The 16,875-nt window shown below is 33.5% G+C and overlaps 1 protein-coding gene and 1 pseudogene across 1 annotated transcript; both read right to left on the reverse strand.

The window, feature by feature from the left end:
• Positions 1–4,187: 4,187 nt before the first annotated feature.
• On the reverse strand, positions 4,188–5,076 carry LOC145001638 (NADPH-dependent aldehyde reductase-like protein, chloroplastic). Its single transcript, XM_078960995.1, has one exon. The coding sequence runs from the start codon at positions 5,050–5,052 to the stop codon at positions 4,243–4,245; it is 810 nt and encodes a 269-aa protein (XP_078817121.1). The 5' UTR covers positions 5,053–5,076; the 3' UTR covers positions 4,188–4,242.
• A 10,707-nt stretch (positions 5,077–15,783) lies between these two features.
• On the reverse strand, positions 15,784–16,661 carry LOC145001741 (NADPH-dependent aldehyde reductase-like protein, chloroplastic pseudogene; annotated as a pseudogene).
• Positions 16,662–16,875: the final 214 nt, after the last annotated feature.

Below are 16,875 nucleotides of genomic sequence, written 5' to 3' on the forward strand. Positions count from 1 at the left end.
AAGCTTAGGAAACATGTCTAAACCCTTCCTTGAAGTGTTAACTCGAGAAAATCATCATAAAACCCCCTGGAATATGTGTTTACGGTTTGGGAATCTCCCAAAACCATAACTCCCCCAAAGTGTGTTTTAATGCCCTAAACACCCTTTTAAACCTTGACTAGTAGCCTAAAACCTTACACCATCGACCTAAGGACCTCAATTCACGAAATGGATGGGTCACCATGAGTTTACTACCGTAAAATCATGTGTTTACAGTAGTAAACTCTCAAGAACATGGTTCAAAAACTGTAAACACAAGTTAGGGTCATTTTAAGACCTTAAACTCACCCAAACACTTGTTTAAGCTTTAGAGCACTTAACCACTTGAACCCTTAGAGTTTTAAGCCCCTTTTGGTGACCAAATGAGAGTTTACGGCCAGGAGTTTACTCCCCTGGGCTGTAAACTCCAACAAACATGGTCATTGGACCATAAACTCCCGTATGAGGCTTTGCACCCCTTTGTTGCAACCCGATAACCTCCTAGCACTTAATCAAAGTGTTTTCCTCGCATTAGGATGTTTATACATGTTTAATTAGTGTTATAATCACTAATTGTATATATACATATGTCTTCATATGTAATTAGGACCATTGTGCGTGTCTAAAGTCTTCACTTGACACCAAGCACTTACCCGACACTTCCTTCCGATCCACTCGCAACAGGTGAGTTCATACCCCTTAATCAATGTTTTAACTATTTTTAAATGTTTTATGGGGGGGGGGGGGGTACAAGTAGAATCATGCTAGTTATATCAATCACATGCGATTAATAAGCAGCATTCAAATGATTGGCTACTTATTAGCCGTTTTATCAAATAGTTTCCTTCAAATGTTTTTCATAAACACTTTATGCGTTTAAAACTCCTTATTAATCTGTATATTTTACTCTGTATGTTTCATTTCAAACTCATTTACAATTGTGTTTCAAACAAATGTTTCTGTATACTTAATCTGTTTTATCAAACCCATGCCTCCAACCCGTTTTATAGATTGACATCAAGTCGATCTTTTCTTAGATAATAATTATGTTCAAAGGTTTTACAAAACTTATTTTATGCATTTATATTATAAATTGCATGCCTATATATGTATAGTTATATAAGAAATGTTTAAAAGACTTAGGAATGCTATCCACCCTATTTCCTTTTCGTGCTTGAGATGTGGTCTGGTGGGACATCGGGTATCCGTTCGAAGGGTGTTTAAATATTAGTTATATATCATATGTACATATATAGTCATAAAGGTCTTTCCAGTTCATTCAATGCCCTTGGGTAGCACGAGTATACATCCATGTTCATACGTACCAGATAGATTACTAGTAAGCTACCATATGGGTAGTTTAGGAAGATACTAGAACACGATATCATACAATGATTCCATTCATTCATGAGTCAATACTTGCTAGATAGAGAGCGAACACACATTACAACCAGCACACATAGAGCATTACAGTACATTACTATACTACTACATAGATACGTTTACATGATTACATTTACATGAGTACATTTACATGAATACGTTTACATATATACACTTACATGAGTACATCTACATAGATACATCTACATGAGTACATCTTCATGAGTACATTTACATGATTACACTTACATGAGTACGTTTACATACACGATGATATGACAGACATCACTAGGTGCTATAGGATGGAATGAGTTCAGGATCTAACTATACTGATGAATCACAACGAAATTGTGATAGTTATATCGGGTATACATGATCATAGTAATGTGGATGTGTCACGGTGTGCATATATGCATGGGCGTGTAAAGGTCTCAAAACCCCTTTGACAAGGGAGCGTCTAGCCTGAGATCTAGCCATCACATTATACCTTATCCCTCAAATAAGGTCATAGGAGTACCGATGTAGTTATTTATTACAAATACTACAGTACTTAGAAGAATTACCCTAGACTTGAGGTAATTGGTACGGTTGTAGTTCGACATTACACCATAGTACTATTTCATTTTCCCATTACATTCACTTCGTGAACATTCACACAATGCACGGTAATGTAGAAACTATATTTTTGGTTAATGATAGTCAGACTTGGGAAAATACACACTCTTACAAGAGACACACACACTGACACTAAATGCCTTGGTAGAAGGCTACATTTAGAACAGTTAAGTCTTGGTAGAAGACTCCATTTTATAATAGTAGGAATCATAGGGATTTCTAGGGTTTTTCAAATGTTTACAGTTGTTTTACAAACATTTTCATACTTACAGTTCATATACATTTTCAATACTAACAGTTCATATACATACAAATTAAGACACTAAAATACTTATGATCTCACCAGCTTTAAAGCTGATACTCTCTTTCAAAATAACTTGTATCCTCAGGTCAACCATAGACAAGTACCGATGCAAGGTTTAGGAAGATGGAGCTCGATCAAGACTCGTCTTTCTTTTTATTTATACTTTAGTGTCTATTATAATTTGACAGAACATTTGTATTAAAATTATATTATTAATGCAATGGATGATGTTGTTGCTTGTTTACTACTTTTCATTATTGTGATACTGTACATGACGTCCTCCGCCCAGAACGTTTCCGCCGTTCTTGGTTTTGGGGTGTGATAATATCTTAGACGAATCTCAAACTATGTATGATGTTATTGCCTTGTGTCATATTCAATTCAAAATGATGATTTATTGGGTGGGTATACATACGGAAACGCCCTAGGTCTAATGATATAATACTAGGATTGTTATGATCTAAGAAGAAAGTTGAAGAATCTATGAGGAAAGTGTGTGGAGACGCTTGGAAGATCAAATGGTTGTTAATTTTTTCTTGTATATGTATAAATACTAATCATAAGTGTGTTTTGGGAAAAACAAATGATGAAACTACCTTCTTATGAGGAGCATATGTGCCCACGAAACAACAAAAACAATGGAGCAAGCCATAAAAACAACTTGTGCAAGTTTTTGAAAACCATAAGGACCAACCGTGTCAAAATAAAAATAATATAAAGACTAAACTCACCACTATTTATAAGAGAAAAATACAAATTTATCCAATTCTCTTAACCATTTTCCAAAACTTTCCAAAAATCAAGCTAAACCCCAATTTAGTCTATGCATATATCAAACTCTTACTTACAGTTTTTTTTAATAGGCTACGATTTCATGGCCCATTAACCTTTTATATTTAAACTCTAAAAAAAATTCCCAACCACATTTTTCACTTTCGAGTAGATGAATTCTCTCTAATGGTTACAAATTTCCTTCTTACAATCTTGCACCATTTTTTGCAAAATGAAAAGACAAAATCACAAAAGGTATGAAATTCCTTTCTAATAAATAAAGAACTTTTTGCCACATATCACATTTTTATTGATTTGGTCACACGTCATTTTGTGGTTATTTTCAATTAATTTTTTTTTTTCACAAGACATTTTGTGGTTTTTTCATTTTATTAATTTCCACATAATTTTTAAATATAATTATTACAATAAATATAATAATAAATACATATCAATTTCATTAATTGACTTCTTTTTAATTTCAAATTTTTTAAATTAAAATTTCATTAGTTTTCTTTGTTTATTTATCTAAATTATTTGTTTAATTAAAAAAAAACAAACAATTTAATTTTAATAATTCAATATTTTTCTATTTTTTTATAAACTCAAACTTCTCAAATGTTTAGAATTTCATATTTTTTTTTTTCTTTAAAATAAATTCATCTAATACACGGATCTTACACCTAATTTGTGATTATACAAATCAATTCAATTTATGCATAAAGGCTTATATAAATGGTTACGCCACCTATGATTTCGTCCCATAAAACCCCAAAATCATTTGTGCATTAAAAGGCTTATACCCTTGGCTTTAAAAACTTGTAAAATCTTTCATGACTTTAAAGCAAATCGTAGATGTCATATGCTATCGTTAGTTTCGTGTGAAATCATAGATGAGTTTGTGAAATCATGGCCCGTTAAGTGAAGTAACAGGGGAAGGCATGAAACTTTGATTTTGTTTGGTAAAATGGCATTTTTCTCAAATTTTAGCTATTTTTTAAAAAATGATTAAGAAAATCGGTTAAATTTGTTATTTTCTTTGTTTATAAACTACAATGTTCCTTGCCATTTTTTCAATTATATGATTATATGACTGTGACATGAAATCAAAAGTAATTTGTAAACAAAGATACAAAATTAGCAAACACCCTTCACACATATCCTCCATTGACACGAACGATCTGACCATTAATCCACTCTCCGGCGTCGCTAGCCAAGAACCCAACCAACGGAGCAACATCCTCCGGCAACCCCAATCTACCCAAAGGACTCTCCTCAATTGCCATATTCACCATCTCCTCTGTTTTCCCTTTGTAAAACATATCTGTCGCAATAGGCCCAGGAGCTACACAGTTCGCCGTGATCCTCGTCCTTTTCAGTTCCTTAGCCAGAATCTTCACCATAGCTTCAACCGCAGCTTTAGACGCTGCATACGGCCCAAACCCTGGTCTCAGAGCCACCACCATCGAGGACGTCAGACAAATAATCCTCCCTCCGCCGCCTTGTTTCAACCTATTCGCCGCTTCCTTACAGCATAAATAAGCACCTCGCGTGTTCACTGCGAACGTCCTATCGAATTCGTCGAGGGAGGAGTTGGGGATCGAAGAGTATGAGGAGTCAAGGATCCCGGCGGCGTTAACGAGGATATATAATGGGGAATCGAAGGCGGATTCAGCTGCATCAAAGAGGGATTTCACTTGAATCGGATCAGATACATCGGCTTTGATAGAAACAGCTCGTGGAGATTCAGATGGATAATTGGAATTGATTTCTGAGATGAGTAGATCCGCTTCAGTGGAGTTGGAACGGTAATTGATGACGAGCTTTGCGCCGAGGGTTGCTAGGTGGAGAGAGATGGCTCTGCCAATGCCGCGAGAGCCGCCGGTGACGATTGCAACCCGGTCCTGCAGTTGGAGGGGCTGAGATTGGGTGGGTGCGACGGTGGTGATTTCGGTGGCCATTGATATGTTTGAACATTGAGTGTGTAAATGGGGGATATATGAATGAACATCACCGGCATAAACCTCGTCACTGCTGACGTCATCTTATATAGATAGAATTGATTTGAATTGTTTACTTCATATTTGAAATTTGATTTTTCACGGGATAATCTCAGCCTTAAAAAATCATAAACAATTTGAAAAATTCCTAACGCCTTGTTCCGAGTTTTTTTTAAAGTTCATTAACACCCAGCTCCTAAGTTGAAGCAAAGAAAAGAAGAGAAGAAAAAAGAAAGTAATGAGAGAAAAGAAATAAAAACAAATTTATCTTTTTATGCTCACGGAGTTGGAGAGAAATTGAAAGAAAAGTTAAATTTTTTATTATTTCTTTTCAAATCCTCTCAAATCGGAATGAAAGTTAGGGGGAGGGGAATTTGAATGAAAAATATGACTTCAAAATCCTTCCTCTCCCCTCACTTCCCTTCCATTAATGAAACGCGCAAACACGATTTTTCTTCGACACCCCTCATTTTCCCTCCGTATCCTTCCATTTCTCTCCTTAAGTGGAACTCAGGAACAAAGCGTAAATTCCAAATATATCCATATATTACGAAATAAACATTCGTATATATTATGATAGTTAGAGTAAAAAATTCTTACACCCTGCTCTTGAGTGTCACTTGATAAAAGAAAAGAACTAAGTTAGAGGATTTGAAAGGAAAACAGAAAAGTTTGGTGATTCCTAGTTTTTTTGGAAGAGAAGACACATCTCATTGGTTTTAAGTCGGATTTACATATGTTAATGCCAAATAATATTTTTTCCGATTCGTCCTGGGCATTTAAATCCTTAAGACCGGCCTTGAACATAAAAGGCATAATTGTTTTTTTTTTTACTTTCTTTTCTTTTCCTTTCAACTGGAGAGCGCCTAAAATGAATACTTTATTTTCCTTTCTTTCGAACTCGGAAGCAAGGAATACTTTCTTCTTTCCGCTCCCTTTCTTTTCTTTTATCTCCTAGCTCTTCCTTTCTTTTCTTTTCTTTCTTTTAATGAACTTAGGAGCAGGATGTTAAAATGTTAAAATTCATGGAGCATATCTATAAAAGCAACGAGTATAAGTATATAGTAAAACAATATATATTCTCGTTCCTTATCTCTTCTATAATAGATGTAAACGAATACAAATTTTATCCGAATGCTACATAGTTCTTCACTTCTTTATGAAGATCTTGGATCATGCTTGCAAGCATCACCCATGCTACATCTTCCTACTCGTTGAACTTCATGTTCTAATTATTATTAACTATAGCAGTCTCGGTTTCTCAAGGAATTTCAATAGCATATTTTTAGTGACATGAGCTTATTCTTGTATTTGAGGACTATCCTAAAATTCAATGTAACTCAGTTGTTTGTCTTTTTTTTTTTTAAAGAGAGCACGAGATAAGTTTTTTACAAATGTTACGATCATATAAAGAAGAATTAAACTTCAATTTTAATATTTTCGATATTTGATCATTTATAAATTGATTGTCCTTATATTTATTATAAACCTAATTTTATAAAATTTAAGATCCACGATGAATGATTATTGTTATGATTTAATTATCATCATACAACACTAAGTTCAACTGATAGTCAATTGTTACTAATTGCATCTCTATATAATTTTTAGATTTTTATGATTTTTAGATTTTTATGAGACTTGGAACAATAAACTAGTGTCTACATACTTAGTCTCATATTTACAGCGTGTTTAGATTTGACCATCGTCAAATAAGGAACACACAACCTTCAACTTTGCTCTAACCGAGTTGAAAAATTATCTATGTGGTGATGTGGTGATAAATGATTATTTTTTATCATGCCCAAAACTATACATATAAGTTGTTCCAACACTTAAACGAAAGATTCTTTGATAACATTTGTATACTCTCTAGTTTATAATAATATTTGTGCTACAAATATATTGCATGCATAAATTTTTTTCGCCAAACACGATTTGGAAAGCAATTTGCACACTCAATTTAAAAACATAGTTTAATGTTTTTTAATAACAATTTACATTGTAGTTTTATCAAATTTTTAGCAATGTAAATCGTTATTTAAAAACATAGTTTAATGTTTTTTAATTTGTTGCCAAAAAATTATCATAATAAAGCATATAATAAATAAAACGTTGATAATCATAATAAATAACTTATTTATAAGCAATCATTGTTGAAGTTATCCTAATTAGCTAGTATTTATCTTAATTTTATTAGAGTTTAGCTTATTAGAACCTTATCTAGGTTTCTTTTCCCAGTATATATATTATGTATTATGCCTCCGAAAGTTAATTAATGAGAATATAAATTTCAGTTTAATGTTAAATTTGCCATGGTACCAGAGCGCATATGGGAAACCAAATGAAGATCGATGACCGAAGGCGAAGAGAACGGTGGTTTACCAAATGAAGATCAATGACCGAAGGCGAAGAGAACGGTGGTTCTTCATGTGTGGAGAAAACGACAATGGATATCTCATCACCATATTTTCTCACAACGGTTGATCATCCTAGCCAGAATTTCGTTGGAGAGAGCTTGCTTCGCGATGGAAACTAACGATTGGCAATGTGAGAAGACAAACATGTTGCTTGCTAAGAACAAGATTGGTTTTGTCGATGGAAGTCTGCCCATGCCTAAAGAAGACTCGGCAGATATGATGAACTAGATAATGTGTTATGCCATGATGAGAGGTTGCCTAATCAGTACGATGGAGAAAGAGATCAAAGCTAGTGTTAAATATGCCATAACATCCCTTGATATATGGTTGGACCTTCTATAATGATTTGGAAAAGAAAACCCCCCACGGGCATATGAACTCAAAAGGAAGGTTACAATAGGTCATCAAGATAATTTCACAATTTCTTCTTATTACACGAAACTTAGAGGCATTTGGGATAAAATCTAGTCGTGAATTCTCACACCTAGCTGCACATGCAATGGATGCTCTTGTGATGTAATAAAAGAGTTTGCCAAGATGCGCGGAAACGGGAGGTTTTATGATTTTTGTTGGGCTTGAATGCGGAATATAAAGTTGTTAAAACCCAAATATTGAGTTCAAATCCTTTACCCACTCTAGTAGTTTCATATCACTTGGTCAGTCAAGATGAACAACCAAGGCAAATTGGAATGGCTCGTTCTTCTAGGAATGACACAACATCATTTCATGTTTTTGGGAAACCCAACACGAAAGTTTTTGGAAAGGGGGTCCTCAATCATCATATATCAATAAGAAAAACGAATATTATTAGTGCATTCATTGTAAAAAATCCAGACATGTGATAGAAGGTTGTTTCGAGCTAATCGGCTACCTAGAATGGTGGACACCCAAGGGAACCAAAACTCAAAACAACAAGATCAAGCCTCCACCACGAGTTGCTGCAATTGTTGCTGATGATGTACAAATCTCCAACATGGTGAAAGAAGATTACACTAAGTTGCTTAAGTTGTTGTGTTCCACTCTAGTCAACGACAATACACGAGTGACTACAAACATGATTGTTATGACATCTAACCTTGTAGAACCTTAGATTATAGACTTGGGTACTAACGATCACGTTACTCATCATGAGGATTGGTTGAAAAACATAAAAATAACATTGGTTGTACTTCTGTAAGTATTCCAAATGGGGAATGCGTTGCACTCAATAAAATAGGAAGTATGCACCTATAAGATGGAATTAAATTAAAAGACGTGTTGGGGAGTTAAATGTAATCTATTTTCTATGAGCAAAATCACGAGAGAATTGAATTGTTTTTTTACCTTTCTCCCGGACAAATGCTATATACAAGACTTACCCTCGAAAAACCTGATTAGGATGAGTAGAGAGAGATGCGGTTATACTACTTGGAGCCATTTTAGTGTAAGGATGTGGCTATAGTTGTATAAAGCAAGCATGAAGTTTGGAATAAGAGATTAGGACATGTCTATGATGTTGTTCTTAAGAAAATACAACAAATAGGAAGCATAGACTCTAGTAATCAATTTTGTGATTCTTGTATTCGTGCTAAACATAGTAGATTACACTTTCTTATTAGCTTTGCAAAAACTACTAAGTTGTTTCGATTTAATACATGCTGGCATTTGGGGTCATTATCATCATCCTTGTCTTAGTTGTGCGCATTACTTCTTTTCTATTGTTGATAACTATAGTCATGGTGTCTAGGTGTATCTCATGAAAAATAAGTCTAATGTGTCACATTTTTAACCAAGTTTTACAACATGGTTGAAACACAATTTGAAAAATGTATTAAAATAATATGAACGGATAAAGGATTTGAATTCCAATCTTGATTCATGCTAGAGTTTTATAAAAATCATGGATTTCTACTTGAAACATCCTGCCCATACATGCCTTAACGGAACAAAATAGTGAAAAGAAAACATCGAGACCTATTGGAAATAGCTAGAGCACTTCGCTTTCAAGTTTCCTTCCCAATCAAATTTTGGGGGAGAATGTGTGCAAACGACTGCATACATCATAAATAAATTACCAACACCAAATATAGAAAACAAAACTCCTCGTGAAATCTTGTTGGGAAAGAAACCGACATATGATCACTTTAGAGTGTTTGGCTACTTGGCATATTCTCACGAAAAATTTGGTAAAAATGATAAGTTTGGTGACAGAGGGAGAGAATGCATATTTCTTGGATACCCTATGGGATAAAAGGGTTACAAGTTATACGATTTAAAGACCCTCAAAATTCACACCACTCATGATGTAACTTTTGTTGAGAACGTCTTTCCTTTTGATGAAAATTATAAAGGGTACAAAACAGTTGAAAACTACTCCTTTATTGAATCCATTAATAATGTAGAGAATTTCATCAAAAGTTACGACCATGCAACTATGTTTGAACCAATTACAAGGGATTGTTGAAGACGAACCAAGAAAAGAAGCTGAAAATCGAAATGATGACAGTGAGAATCATGTCGAAAAAACAGTAAACGATCCACTACAAGAGCCCACTTTGCAACATCAAGAGACTAATATGAACTTTCCCACTGAAACCCCTCGAAAAAGCACTCATGTTAGTTCAAAACCAAAGCATCTTGTTGGGTATGTTATCGATTTGCCTTCTATTGATCCATCAACCACTTCTGTCAACTAAGGTACATCTAAACCATACCTAATATCCTAATATGCCAACTATGACAAGTTATCCAAGTCCTACCGTGCTCTTCTTGCTACAATCACCTCTACTAATGAACCTAAAAGTTTCTATCAAGCCTTTAAAGATCCAAATTGGAAAGAGGCAATGAGAAAAGAAATTCATGTGTTAGAATCTAATGGTACTTCTACTTTAATCAACCAACCCCAGGAAAGAAAGCCACTAAATCAAAATGGGTTTATAAAATTAAGTTCAAACAAAATGGAGAAGAAGAAAGATATAAATCACATCTTGTCACGAAAGCGTATACACAGATTGAAGGTGCAGACTTTCACGAGACCTTTGCTCTAGTTGTAAAACTTTTTACTGTTAGATGTGCATGTGGTTGCCAAAAAGCAACGGGAAGTTCATCAACTTGATGTAAATAATGCATTTTTGCATGGTGAATTACACAAAGAAGTATACATGAATGTTCCTAATTGATTCTTGAAGACAAAGGAAAACCGTGTTTGTAAGCTTCAAAAGTCTATTTATGGCTTGAAGCAAGTCTCCATAAACTGGTACTAGAAGTTTACTAGTGCTAGCCTTAGTGATCATTTTCAGCAATCAATAGCTGATCATTCTATGCTCATTTTCAAAACCAAGATGACATACATTGTTGCACTTATTTATGTTAATGATGCTCTTCTTACATGGAACGACGCTTGCAAAATAAAAAAGTTTAAAGACAACCTACATAGATAATTCAATATCAAAGACTTAGGCCCATTTACATACTTTTTGGGTATCAAAGTCGCTAGATCCCCATAAGGATTTGTGATCAGTAAAAGGAAGTACACTCTAGATATTCTTGAAGATTGTCATATTTAAGATTTTCGTCCTAGTGCTTTTCCTATGGAACAAAATCTCCAACTAAAAAAGGAAGATGCTAGTCCAGAATTAGAACCTTCAAAATATAGACGACTTATTGGAAGACTCCTTTATCTCACAATGACTCGTCCTTATATATCTTTTAGTTTCAATTAGTTAAGTCAATTCTTGAGTAAACTGAGAATGACTCACAAGGATGTAGCTTTCATAGTTCATTGTTACTTAAAGGCCACTTTAGGACCAGGTTTATTTTTTTTCCATCTGAAGGCAGTTTGGATTTGATAGCCTATTGTGATGCAAGTTGGCTCAGCTATCAATATACACGAAGGTCTTGTACATGTTATTTTATAACCATTGGTGGATCTCCTATCTCTTGTAGAACGAAAAAGCAGAGTGTTGTTGCTAGGTCTTCTACAGAGGCAGGATATTGAGCTATGCCAAGCACTATTTATGAGGTATTATGGCTTCAGTGGTTACTTTGGAACCTAGATGTTGCTCAAAAGGGAGCTACTCTGTTACGTGCGACAACGAAGCAACTTGTCATATTGCATCTAATCCTGTCTATCATGAACATACAAAGCATATTGAAATGGACTGATATTTCGTTCAACCTGCAAACATATTTACTAAAGCTCTTGGTGCAAATCGTTTCAAGTATCTCCATGGCAAGTTGGGTGTTCATGATCTTTAAATTTCAACTTGAGAAGGAGTGCTAAAGTTATCCTAATTAGCTAGCGGTTATCTTAGTTTTATTAGAGTATCTTATTAATAAGTTTGCCTAGTTTATCTAGGTTTCTTTTTTCCCTAGTTTATATATATATATATATATATATATATATATATATATATATATATATATATATATGGGAAAGTTCATGCGAAAATGCAAATAATTTGCGAAAACGCAAAAACAAGAAATACCTATGAGATTGTGTCACCTCCACATTATCTTTTTGGATAATAATTCATTCAAACTTTGATATACATGATGATAATCGATAATAGATGAGAAATTGTGTCATATTAGCAAAGTATGATTTTTGACTTTTTTATTATGAAAACGTGAATTTAAAAGTGATTAAACACGTGAAAAAAAAAGTAATTATTAAAAACGTTTTTAAATCTATATTATCATAACACAATCCAATGTAAACTTATTATCTTTAATTTATTGCAAATAATTTTTTTTATAGTACATGAGTTTAATTTTTATAAGATAAAATCTGTTTTCGCGTTTTCGCAAGATATTTATGTTTTCGCGTGAACCTACTTCTATATATATATATATATATATATATATATATATATATATATATATATATATATATATATATATATATATATATATATATATATATATATATATATATATTATGTATTGTTCCTCCGAGATTAATTAATGAGAATATAAATTTCAATTTACTGTTAAATTTGTCAATCATTAAATAATTTTGATCAAAACCAAGGAAAATTATTTTGAAAAATAAACCAATAATGATTTTTGGAAAATTTTCATTAAAAACGGGTCGAATAAACTCCCCCGAAAGGACCCAAATTAGTCGGAATCAACAATATTTGTTCATATTTACCGTATCGTGTTGAGTTTTGAAAAAGAATGCCATACAACAATGTTGAGGTAGAGTTTAGATATTTTTTTGGTCATGCTGATTTTTTCCTATCCAGTAACATGGTCGGATGTGAAAATTGCTGGTAGCAACCTCTTTTAAAAATGATTTTTAGGTAGTTTTGAACATACATTTTACTTATTAGAGGATGATTTTAGGGCACTTCTTTGGAAGATTTCATTGATTTTAACTCAACAATATTCCTTTCTTTTGATTGTAAGTATATTTTAACCTTTGGTTGTTAGATTACTTGTTGATTTTAGTCGTGATATGTGGCTAAATCACAATAGTTTCAACATTAGGGTTTATCTTTGGTAAGTACTTATATAAAGTGATTATCTTTGATCTAATGTATTTGTATTGTTTGCTTAATTTATCTTAAACACCGTAGTCCAACATTTGTGAGGTTGGTGGGTCTCTCTCTCTCTCTCTCTCTCTCTCTATATATATATATATATATATATATATATATATATATATATATATATATATATATATATATATATACATATATATATATATATATATATATATATATATATATATATATATATATCACATCCTCCCTTGTAACTAGATGTCCAACTCACTAAAAAACTATCGAATCCTAAAATCAGCATCAAACATCTTACTATAAATAGTAATTGTGATATTTAAATCACTTGGGTTGTGGTGACTTGGTAAGACACGTGGAAGATATGACGAATAACTTATTGATCTATGTTCAAATCTAGGGATATCAACGGGGGCAACCGGGAAGGGGTTGCATCCCCTGCTCCCGCCCCAAAAATTCCTCCATTCCCCCGCCCCCGCCTACGCCCACGAATTCTCATTATTACCCTTGCCCCCGTCCCCGATTGATTTTGGGCTACTTTCATTGAGCTAAAAGAAGTTGTTGTTTGGGATAAAATAAACTATTTTTTAGGTAACAAATAGTTGTTTATAACAGAATTTTACATGTTACAAACAACTTAAAACATGTTTTTTTTATGAAGTTTGGTATGTCAAAATCATGCTATTGTTTATTATATATATATATATATATATATATATATATATATATATATATATATATATATATATATATATATCATTTATTAATAGGGCCATCAAGGGGGTTTCAGGACGGGACTGCCCAACCCCGAAATTAAAACGTTGCACCCGTTCCAGCTCCCACCCCCAATTTGTATTTAAACATATACCCCCATACGGGATGGGAGCACCATGGGAACGTGGTCACATGGTATTTTTTAACATCTCTATTCAAATCATGACACTACTCAGCCCTTGTGGTCATGATGGTTCGTCTGTAGTGATTTCAGAGCTTGAGACAAAGTTTTATGTTTGCAACGGAAGATTAGCCGGTACGCGAAAGTTAGTCCAAAACCATCGTTAAGGAAGTTTCATTTCCAAAAACTTATGTTATTTAAGCATTTTAACAAATTTAATAGTAGAATATATGAAAAAACCTTGATAATTTTTTTAGCAAAATGAAAACTTTGTTACCTTTTTAATCATATTCCTTTTAGTTTTATTTCGTTACTAGCTTTTTCCTGCATATCAAATCAAATATAATGAATCGATGATTCATTTGTTAAGGAAAGAAAATTACAAATGTAGTTTGATTGTTTTCCATAAAAAAAAAAATCAAATTAAATTGACTCCTATAGCCATCAAAATCATAGGTTTATCATCATGAGTTACGATTTCGTCAGTTAGACTACGATCTTATCAAAAGTATAAGGTTTATTATTATTATTATTATTATTATTTTTTTTTTTTTTTGTTAAATTTTATCGTTTTGGCATTATGAAATTGCATATGGCATTTAGGCATCTATAATTTCCTCTATCTTAGTTGTAATTCCCTCATTCTTATCCGTGACTTTGTCTCCCCAAATGAGATTATATAATGTTTAATGCATAAGAGTATATAGTAAACACTTGTACAATCTCATTATATAAAAATAGGATTTTTTTTTCAAACATTAAATACTATTGCTCATCGGTTGGATCAATGTTTTAAAAACCGGTTTGAACCAGTCGATCGAACCGGTTGGATCGGAAATTGGAAAAGAGAGTTGTTCAAATAGCATTAGTTTTATGTTTATTTCTGAACTGGAATGAATCACTCGGTTTTTACCAATGTTTTAAAATCGGTTTTTTAGTTGAACGAGTATGTAGACCGATTCCCGGTTCAACCAATTTCCATAATTTTCATATTTATCTATATTTTCCTACACACATAGACATCAACATGTTTAAACATGAAATATACATAAATACAAGTTGTAGATAAATCCAAATATATTAAAAAACATATAACCATAAATTTTACATTAATCACGTACATCAAAAAGAAAATAAAATATAATATAGAAACAAAATATAGTTTTATATGAATATAATGACATTAAAAACTTTATAACATTTACCATGTATTTTTATTCAAATAAACTTAGATGTGAAAAAACACTAAAATTTGTTATGCAAATGATTTATTTTCATTTGTTTTTATTTAATTTAACTGGTTCAACTGAATTTTTATAAAAACCGACCGATTTATTCAAGTTCAAAAATAAACATAAAATCGGTATTAATTAAACTTGTGGATATCTACATATGTGCAGAGAAATAGAGAAAAGAAAATGAAAATTATAGAAACCGGTTGAATTAATATTCAAACCGATTGAACCGAAAATTAATCTCCATATCAATCAAATTAAAAACATCAATTTTTAAAACATTGGTTGAACTCATGGTAAAACGTCCATAAGCCAAATCACAACCCATTAAGTGTTACTTCTTTCATAGGTTATTTGGCTTATTTCTTAATGCTTTTGTTATTGTTTAAAAAGCAATTATATGGTTATACTAAATTATATATATTTTTTCTTTTAATTCCTCCATTGTTCACTCAATTGTTTGGTTTGTTCGATTCCATTGTCATATATTGCACACCAAAAAATACGAAACAAAAATTAATTAATTTTTTTGCAAATTAATATATAAGCATGTACGAAATTTGTAATTTGGTGGAAAAATATTATTAATTTATTACCCGAACCCAAACCAACCCGCCACAAAATCTTACTAGAAAAAACCTGTGAAAACTCTCTGTTTCACACAAATCCACCATTGACACGAACGATCTGACCGTTTATCCACTCACCGGCGTCACTCGTTAAGAACCCAACCAACGGAGCAACATCCTCCGGCAACCCCAGTCTACCCAAAGGGTTCTGATCAATTACCATATTCACCATCGCCTCAGTTTTTCCTTCGAAAAACAGATCAGTCGCGATAGGCCCCAGAGCTACACAGTTCGCCGTGATCCTCGTTCCCTTCAGTTCCTTCGCCAGAATCTTCACCATAGCCTCTACTGTAGCTTTAGACGCTGCATACGGGCCGTACCCCGGTCTCAAAGATACCACCAGTGATGTCGTCAGACAGATAATCCTCCCTCCGCCGCCTTGCTTCAACCTGTTCGCCGCCTCCTTACAACATAAATAAGCGCCTCTCGTGTTCACGGCAAACGTCCTATCGAATTCGTCGAGGGAGGAGTTGGGGATCGAAGAATAGGAGGAGTCAATAACCCCGACGGCGTTGACGAGGATATATAGTGGGGAATCGAAGGCGGATTCAGCTACATCAAAGAGGGCTTTTACTTGAATCGGATCTGATACGTCGGCTTTGAAAGAAACAGCTTGTGGGGATTCAGATTGAGATTTGGAATTAATTTCCGAAACGACTAGATCCACTTTAGAGGAATTAGAAGTGTAATTGACGACGAGCTTTGCTCCAAGGGATGCTAGGTGGAGGGAGATGGCTTTGCCGATACCGCGAGAGCCGTCGGTGACGATTGCAACCCGGTCATGCAGTTGGAGGGGCTGAGTTTGGGTGGTTTCCGGTGATGAGACTGTGGTGATTTTGCTAGCCATAGGTGTGGTTGAGCCTTGAAGTGTGAGTGGAGAATTGGAAGTTATAACTATTCATTTTAAATAGAAGCACCGGCGCAATTGCTGATTACATCACCGGGATAAAAAGCCTCACTGCTGACGTCAGTTTCATGAATGAATAACTGTGACTCGTCTTGGGCGACATGACTAAACTTGATTTTTAATTGTACCACATCTCCTGTGTTATTTTAGAACTAAATCGTTGTATTTTTTTTGTTAATTTAGGAAGAATGTAT

The sequence above is a fragment of the Lactuca saligna genome, chromosome 6 (genome assembly GCF_052625555.1).
Source record: "Lactuca saligna cultivar CGN05327 chromosome 6, ASM5262555v1, whole genome shotgun sequence".
NCBI classification, from domain to species: domain Eukaryota; kingdom Viridiplantae; phylum Streptophyta; class Magnoliopsida; order Asterales; family Asteraceae; genus Lactuca; species Lactuca saligna.